Source organism: Manis javanica, chromosome 17 (genome assembly GCF_040802235.1).
Source record: "Manis javanica isolate MJ-LG chromosome 17, MJ_LKY, whole genome shotgun sequence".
Taxonomy (NCBI): Eukaryota; Metazoa; Chordata; class Mammalia; order Pholidota; family Manidae; genus Manis; species Manis javanica.
In genome coordinates, this window is record NC_133172.1 from 53,947,431 (window position 1) to 53,956,782 (window position 9,352).

A 9,352-nucleotide genomic window follows, 5' to 3' on the forward strand; every position below is an offset into this window, starting at 1 on the left:
GTAATTAAGACAATTTGGTACTGGCATAAGAACAGACCCATAGACTAATGGAACAGACTAGAGAGTCCTGATATTAACCCAACCATATGTGGTCAATTAATATATGATAAAGGAGCCATGGACATACAGTGGGGAGATGACAGTCTCTTCAGCAACTGGTGTTGGCAAAACTGGACAGCTACATGCAAGACAATGAAACTGGATTACTGTGTAACCCCATATACAAAAGTAAACTCAAAATGGATCAAAGACCTGAATGTAAGTTATGAAACCATAAAACTCTTGTAAGACAACATAGGCAAAAATCTCCTGAATATAAGCATGAGCAACCTCTTCCTGAACACATCTCGAGCAAGGAAAACAAAAGCAAAAATGAACTCATGGGACTATATCAGACTAAAAAGTTTCTGTATGGCAAAGGACACCATCAACAGAACAAAAAGGCATCCTACAGTATGGGAGAATATATTTGTAAATGACATATCTGACAAGGGATTAACATCCAAAATATATAAAGAACTTAACATGCCTCAACACCCAAAAAGCAAATAACCCGATTAAAAAATGGGCAGAGGATATGAATTCTTCTCTAAAGAAGAAATTCATATGGCCAACAGACCCATGAAAAGATGCTCCACATCACTAGTCATCAGGGAAATGCAAATGAAAACCACAATGAGATATCACCTCACACCAGTACGGATTGCCAGCATCGAAAAGACTAAGAACAAACAATGCTGGCGAGAAGGTGGAGAAAGGGGAGCCCTCCTACACTGCTGGTGGGAATGTAAGCTAGTTCAACCATTCTGGAAAGCAATATGGAGGTTCCTCAAAAAACTAAAAATAGAAATACCATTTGACCCAGGCATCCCACTCCTTGGAATTTACACAAAGAATACAAGTTCTCAGATTCAAAACGACATATGCACCCCTATGTTTACTGCAGCACTTTTTACAATAGCCAAGATATGGAAGCAACCTAAGTGTCCATCAGTAGATGAATGGATAAAGAAGGTGTGGTACATATACACAATGGAATATTATTCAGCCATAATAAAGAAACAAATCCTACCATTTGCAACAACATGGATGGAGCTGGAGGATATTATGCTCAGTGAAATAAGCCAGGTGGAGAAAGACAAATGCCAAATGATTTCCCTCATTTGTGGAGTATAACAATGAAGCAAAACTAAAGGAACAAAATAGCAGCAGACTCACAGACTCCAAGAAGGAGCCAGTACCAAAGGGGAGGGGTGGGGGAGGGTTGGTGGGGAGGGAGGGAGAAGGGGATTGAGGGGTATTATGTTTAGTACCCATGGTGTGGGGGATCACAGGGAAAAGTGTAGCACAGAGAAGGCAAATAGTGAATCTGTGGCATCTTACTACACTGATGGACAGTGGCTGCACTGGGGTGTGGGTGGGGACTTGATAATATGGGTAAATGTCATAACCACATTGTTTTTTCATGTGAAACCTTCATAAGAGTGTATATCAATAATACCTTAATAATTTAAAAAAATGTAGTAGAGTAAAACTTTAAAAAAATCTAAAAAAAAAATAGAATATGCCTGGATTAGGAAGGGAATTTTTAGACAAGATACAAAAATACAAACAATAAGGAAAATACTGATTAATTTAAACCCATGAAAATAAAAACTTTTTAATTAAAAAGATGAAAACTTTTATACAAGAAAAAAGGTACTATAAGCAAAATTAATAGAAGCCACTGATTGGGCAAAAACGTTTGTAAAAGACATAACTTTAAGAAATTAATATTCAGAATAAAGAACTCTTCCAATGAAGACAGACAACCCAAGAGAACAATGGGCAAAAGATAACAAAACATCCTTAACTCCACTCAGGGCCATTGTATATGTATGCCGTACTTGCATCAATTCTAGAGTGTGCCTTTCACAGAGACTATACTGTGAACAGTGCCCCCTTGAGTTGTGCAGTGCACAAACTACAGTAAAAGATACAAACTTACACTGTATGGTTGATGGCTCTGTGAAAATAGAAAGCAAATGTAAACTATGGACTGACATTTCACACTAAGCAAACTCGCCAAATTAAAGTTCAAACATAGGAGGATCTGAAGCATCTGGAATTCTCATACACTGCTACTGTGAATGTAAACTGGCACCATCACGTTGAAAAGCAATTTGACAATATCCAGTAAAGTTGAAGATGCAGAAAACCCATAGTGCATTCTCTGTCTAGATATATATCTAGAAATATCTCACCCATGTACAAGAGACATGTACAAGAATCAACACTGCAGTCTTGTTTGTATGAGCAAGAAGTTGCTAGGTCTCCATCAACAGGAGAATGAAGAGAGAACGTGGTGTATTCATGTAAAGGAATACCATAGAGTTAAAATGAATGCACCACAGCTATATATGTTGATGTAAATAAACCTCAAAAACAGTGCTGATAAATGAAAACAGCAAGATGCAGAATATTGTAAGCATGATATCATTTCTGCATGCAAAACAATTGTATGTACTGCTTACAGATACAAACCTACATAATGAAAGCATAAACCATGCAATTCAGAACAGTGGTTACCTAACGGAGGAGGGAACAGTGTCAGGGAGGGAAGTGCAGGTTTTCAGTATGACTAGATGTGGTTTATTTCCTCAGAAAGTAAAACCCAAAGCAAATACAGCAAAGTGTTTATGTTCCTGGGGGTCAGTCTGGGGTCCTCTTCTTTCTCCTTCTATATATACATACTTTCTGGATGATTTTAGCCTAACCCTTGTCTTCAAAGCCTTCCAATAAACAAAAGAGGCCAAAATCCCCATCTCCAGCCTACTGTGTACCTGAACCCCAAACCAGTCCCTCCAAATGCCCACTCTAGGTCCCTACCCACGGGAACTCTGCAACTGAGCTCACTGGCCCCTGCCTGCATCTCCTGTACTACCCCGTTCCCCCAAGACCAGCTCCTTTCTCTGGACCCTTGCTCCTGATACGTGGAACCACGTGCCATCCTGGCACACTCATGGTAACCTGGGAGTTATCCTCATTACTCCCCCATCCTTGTCCCCTATTTGAAGTCAGCCAGTCAGCCTCAGCCTCAGCCTCACCAGCCTCTCTGGGTATTTCTTGTTAGCCCTCCCACTGCCCCATGGCTCCTAAAACTGTTATTGTGTGGGCCTTACATTTCTCTTCTAATTATGTTAATCCCCAACTGTGGGGTCCCTGTCACCATCCCTGCCCCTGCCAATCCATCCTCCTTGCTACAGAGGAGAGCAATGTTTCTAAAAATGCACCTTCCATCCCAACACCGTTTTCTTCAAAATTCCCGAAGTGCTGAGTCATCAGGATAACCGTGTTTTCCTCCACAGGATGTACAAGAACTCCTCGGCCGACATGTCCCAAATGCCTCTCCAGCCCCTCCTGTACTCCTCGGGCCCAGTCACGTGGTGCTGCTCTCGTCTCTGACCTCTGCATATAGTGATTCTCTACCTCCAGTACCTTTCTCTCCTAACTGTCCCCATACCACTGTTCCTCTTGGCTTGCTAACCCCTAATCTTTCTTCCTTTACTTCTCTGCTCAAGTGTTCCTGGGCCTATGAGATCTTCGGGTGCCCTCTCCCAGGGTATCAGACCTCTATTATAGCCATCCTCACACTCTGCCGTCCCAGGGTATCAGACCTCTATTATAGCCATCCTCACACTCTGCCGTCGCATGGCGAGGGAACGTGCCCATCTTCCCAACTGGTCAAGCAGTGACACGAGGGTTATCCTCTATCCTTGTGCCTCAGGAGCATGGCACAATGCCAGCACAATGCTGGTGTTCAGAAGGCATATGCCTGGTCTACCTGGAGCCGAGAGCCTACTTAACAAGTGCTAATGCATCTCAATGTTGCAGCAGTGACTGAAATACAATGTGACCACATTGAGGGAATGGGGCAGGTTTGTGCACCTGGGCACCAATTCCAAAGGCAGCCAGAGGGTCTTCTTCAAGCAGAATTTGGAAGAAGGCAATATAAATTTTCTTCTCAAAAGACTCTCTTCATTAGACTGAATGTTAGTATGTTTTAAAAAGTGCAGTTGGTTCCCCTTTTCATCTTTATTTCCTTAGTGAGAAAACAACAAACCTGATGGTTGACATTGGTGAGGCAAAGCCACAAGAGTTAGGTAGGAGGATCTATAAATACCTCTGTCACCGACAGCTCCTCTTCCGCGCTTCCTTGGCTGCTGGGAGGCAGCTGTTGCTTCCACATGTGGAATGGAGAGGCGCATGCTAGCAAATGTGCAAATGCCTGTATGCACAAGAGGCTCCACAAACATTTGCACAGTAGGCTTCTAAGACAACCTCTTAGGTATACTAGCAGAGGCCCTGGAGATTGGGATTAGCAAATTGGAGAGAGTCTTTTGTGAGCTGAAGTGGCAGAACAAGGCTGGTGTTACCCACAAGCCAGGCACTGTACCTGAGGTAGGCAGCCCTCCTCATAGCTGTGTGACACGTCACGTCACCTTCCTCAGACCTTGGTGCCGGAGGTGGAGGGTGTGGCGGTGTTCTCCTTTCAAAAGTGAGGACACTAACACTCTGACAATGTATTACTTACCTACCCAAGATCATCACCACCGGTACAACCTGGAGCCACAGCTCAAACTCAGGTCTACAGCCCAAATCCACCCTTGTTCTGCTAGAGCAGAGGTTATGAATGAAGGCCTGTGTCTGTATGTGGCCCCTACACATGTACATAAGAAACTTTCTTGCATTTGCTGAAAAATTTCTGAAGATCTGACAACAATCAGCTGGAACAAACTAATGGCCCCTCTTTGGGCAAGGAATACATTTCTCAGTTCATTCCACCTGCTTTAAGTTTCCTACTCCGGGAAATGCTGGGTTTGCAACCTTTGCAACATAGTTTACTTTTGTAAACTTTTGTACAATCTTTTACTTTGGAACAGAATTCTTCTAAAGTATATGCAAGAAAAATACTAACCCATGTCAGTCCTCATCTTTCGCAAAAGAGGCCAAAGGTTGGGCTGCCCAATCTGCCTACGTCAGTACAGGTGAGTGAACACTGCCGTTTGGAGCTGCTTGAGGTGCACTGCTGCTCCATCACCCCGAGGCCTTGTTTCTCCCACTGCCAGCTGGTTTCTCAGCCCAGCAGTTCCTGACGTGCTGGGATAGAAGGACTTTCACAGTGGCTCTGGATAAATGAGGAACAAGAAGTACAGCATGAAAATACAGGCTGAAAAGGCACTCAGTGGGTGTCAAAACCGTCCAGACTGGTAAAGTGTCGGGGGTGGGTGGGAGTGGGCTGCGAATGTACACTGAGAGGAGCTCTCTTCCTTCTCTCAACAGAATCTAAATGAACGAAGAAAATAGGGGTGAAGGTAGATTGAATGTGCATCTTTTGTTGGGCAAAGCTTGGGTTGTCTGCAGTTTAATTTCTGAGATTTCCTGAGAGGTTGCATATAAAGGTCTTGTTGTTGAACTGAAGAAAGATGCTGGGAACAGGCTCTGTTATCCTGCTCTGTTGTCAGGTTGGTTTCACCACCAAGGGGCCCACCGTACCTCTCCCCATGGAGACACTGCTGGGTTTCAATGTGCTTTTCGTTCTCTTGGCCGCCTGAGCAAACAGCCATCACTGTTTCCATTGTGAGCTCTTCTCCTTTTGGAGCCAAGTCCAAGTTCAGGGAACATGTGCTTGAAACCACCATTTGGCAGCCTGGGTCCCCACTTGGCGTGACTTTCCACCTTTGCCTTTTTCCCATCAAGACACTTCCCTGAGTTTGGAGATTGCAAAGCAGTGCTGAACACGCTTAGGTCTCAAAGCTAGTTCCTGACCCTCCTGGCTCATTGGGTTGAGGGACAAAAATTCCATACCCAAATTCGGAACCCAGGTTACTAGACTAAGACAAGAATGATTTCCACCCCTCCCTTGTTACCAAAATGACTAAGGCCATATGTATCTCAAAGTGCCAGGGAGCTCAGTTTCCTACAGAAAATTTCTCTTTGCATGTAAATTTGCAGTTAAGAATTTTTATGAGAAATCCTACCTCAGTTAAAAAAATTAAGCATCCTAATCTTCATTTTGTACAACAGGCAACAGGTTAGAAGTCAGAGATGAAATACTTCCCCCACATCTACACAGGAAGTAGTAGCAGGGTTGGTACTAGATCATAATTACTTGAATATCCAGATTTTATTCTAATATACCAAGTAATTAATAAGGAGTAGGTTTTTTTTTAACATTTAAAATATTGAGGTATAATTATATAAATAAAATGCACAGATCTTAAGTGTAGAGTTTAATAAAATTTTTACATGCATGTAATCAACACTCCAATCAAAACAGAATTTCCATTGTCCTAGAAAGTCCCCTCGGGCCTTTTTCCATTAAACTTCTATCCCATCTTCCTACCAGACGGCAACCACTGTTCTCATTTCTATCCCCTTTGATTAGTTCTGGGCCCCCAATTTTAAGAAATAAAAATGCACTTTGCCTGCAGCCCTGAAGTGTCTCTGCAGAACTCCTCACCTCCCCACACCCTGGCCCTTCTCGATCACTAGTCATACTTGAGATTTGTTTGGACCCATCTGAACAGCCTTCCAGGAAGTGAGTCTCAGCCTCAGTGAGGCATAATTAGGTTTAAAGGGATTCACACTTACAAGATGTGAAGGCTACCTATGAATCGTCGATGAGCGGTATAAGAAGAACCCTTCTTTCTGGAAAAGAAAGTTGCTTTCTCCAAAATATCTGCCTTCTTGCCTCCCCTTGTGCCTCACCACTCCTCCAGGAGAGCTACCTTGCTTCCATGGAGAGAACTGCTTGCGCCCTTGAAAATCAGCAACATACGCACTCTTTCTGCTTGGAAGCCGTTTGCTAGTTTTGATAACCTTCCTGCTGCACTAGGACTCCTCTTCACAGCTCATCTGACTTCCCCAGACATCATCAAAGGACAGTGGGGTTGAAAATGTAGCATTGTCCTAAGCTATTTAGCCAGCAAGGGGACTGAGTTTTAGAAACTGGAAAACTGGGCTCAGGCTCGTTTGGAACATTGTCTTAAAGCCAAAAAATGTTGCCAAGGTCCAGGTGGAGGCAGATTTCCGCCAGCCACAGACACAACCAAATCAGACAGGCCTGCTTCTCTGCCAACCAGAGCGCTGGCAGCCAGGGCGGGTCATTTTCTCCACAGCAGCTTCATCTCCCGAGACAGTGAACTAATGTTTGGCATTGGAAAACTCCATAAAATAAGGCATTTAACCCCATGTTTTGTGGCAGAAATGACTACATGCAATATATACACAAAATTATTTAAATCAAGGCAAGTTGTTAAAATTTAAAGAAAAAGAATAAAAATTATGCACACGTAATCATAATATTAGAACCCACCTGTGAACACAGAACAAAGAAGCAATGTTGGAAGTGTAAACGTCCCTGAAAAAGAGCCAAATTCCACAAGACTTTTTGTTAATAAAGAGATAATCCCATGAAATTATTAGCAGAGCTGTCTAAAGCACGATGGGGGAGTCCCTCTTCCCTATACCACATCACTTATGAGTATTTTCTGGTGTTTGTACAGCTTGAAAATTTCTATAATTTATTTTAGGTACTTACATTAATATGGTTCAAAAATTTTTTTAAATTTTTTATTAAGGTATTACTGATATACACTCTTATGAAGGTTTCACATGAAAAAACAATGTGGTTACTACATTTACCCATATTATCAAGTCCCCACCCACACCCCAGTGCAGTCACTCTCCATCAGTGTAGTAAGATGCCACAGATCCACTATGTGCCTTCCCTGTGCTACACTGTTTTCTCTGTGACCCCTCACACCATGTGTACTAAACATAATACCCCTCAATCCCCATCTCCCTCCCTCCCGACCTGCCCTCCCACACTCCTCCCCTTTGGGAAACACTAGTCCCTTCTTGGAGTGAGACTGCTGCTGTTTTGTTCCTTCAGTTTTGCTTCATTGTTATACTCCACAAATGAGGGAAATCATTTGGCATTTGTCTTTCTCCGCCTGGCTTATTTCACTGAGCATAATATCCTCCAGCTCCATCCATGTTGTTGCAAATGGTAGGATGTTTCTTTATTATGGCTGAATAATATTCCATTGTGTATATGTACCACCTCTTCTTTATCCATTCATCTATTCATGGACACTTAGGTTGCTTCCATATCTTGGCTATTGTAAATAGTGCTGCGATAAACATAGGGGTGCATATGTCTTTTTGAATCTGAGAACTTGTATTCTTTGTGTAAATTCCAAGGGGTGGGATGCCCGGGTCAAAAGGTATTTCTATTTTTAGCTTTTTGAGGAGCCTCCATGTTGCTTTCCAGAATGGTTGAACTAGCTTACATTCCCACCAGCAGTGTAGGAGGGTTCCCCTTTCTCCACATCCTTGCCAGCATTATTTGTTCTTAGTCTTTTCGATGCTGGCCATCCTTACTGGTGTGAGGTGATATCTCATTGTGGTTTTCATTTGCATTTCCCTGATGATTAGTGATGTGGAGCATCTTTTCATGGGTCTGTTGGCCATCTGGATTTCTTCTTTGGAGAACTGTCTCTTCATATCCTCTGCCCATTTTTAAATTGGGTTATTTGCTTTTTGGGTGTTGAGGCATGTGAGTTCTTTGTATATTTTGGATGTTAACCCCTTGTTGGATATGTTGTTTACAGATATATTCTCCCATACTGTAGGATGACTTTTTGTTCTGTTGATAGTGTCCTTTGCCATACAGAAACTTTTTAGTTTAATGTAGTCTCATGTGTTCATTTTTTGCTTTTGTTTCTCTTGCTTGAGGAGATGTGGTCAGGAAAAAGTTGCTCATGTTTATATTCAGGAGATTTTTGCCTATGTTGTCTTCTAAGAGTTTTATGGTTTCATGACTTACATTTAGGTCTTTGATCCATTTTGAGTTTACCTTTGTGTATGGAGTTAGAAAGTAATCCAATTTAATTCTGTTACACGTAGCTGTCCAGTTTCGCCAATACCAGCTGCCAAAAAGGCTGTCATTTCTCCATTGTATATCCACGGCTCCTTTATTGTATATTAATTGACCATATATGGTTGGGTTAATATCTGGGCTCTCTAGTCTGTTCCATTGGTCTATGGTTCTGTTCTTGTGCCAGTACCAAATTGTCTTGATTACTGGGGCTTTGTAGTAGAGCTTGAAGTTGGGGAGCATAATCCCTGCAGCTTTATTCTTCCTTCTCAGGATTTCTTTGGCTATTTGGAGTCTTTTGTCATTCCATATGAATTTTAAAATGATTTGCTCTAGTTCATTGCAGAATGCTGTTGGCATTTTGATAGGAATTGCATTGACTCTGTAGATTGCTTTAGGCAGGATGGCCATTTTGACAATATTAATTCT

General features: G+C 42.3%; 1 protein-coding gene across 6 annotated transcripts in view; it reads right to left on the reverse strand.

Moving 5' to 3' along the window:
- Positions 1–2,475: 2,475 nt before the first annotated feature.
- ADAT1 (adenosine deaminase tRNA specific 1) overlaps positions 2,476–9,352 on the reverse strand; it is a 36,011-nt gene continuing 29,134 nt past the window's right edge. For 4 of the 6 annotated variants that reach the window (XM_073226862.1, XM_073226863.1, XM_073226860.1 and 1 more), the window contains exons 10-12: positions 7,358–7,402; positions 3,657–5,167; positions 2,476–3,610 (exon numbers count right to left, since the gene is read on the reverse strand). In XM_073226862.1, coding sequence (XP_073082963.1) covers positions 5,077–5,167; positions 7,358–7,402 — 136 coding nt within the window. In that variant the 3' untranslated portion in view covers positions 2,476–3,610; positions 3,657–5,076. Of the gene's footprint in view, positions 5,168–7,357; positions 7,403–9,352 lie in introns of all 6 variants that reach the window. The other 2 variants (XM_073226861.1, XM_073226859.1) reach the window with 2 other exon arrangements.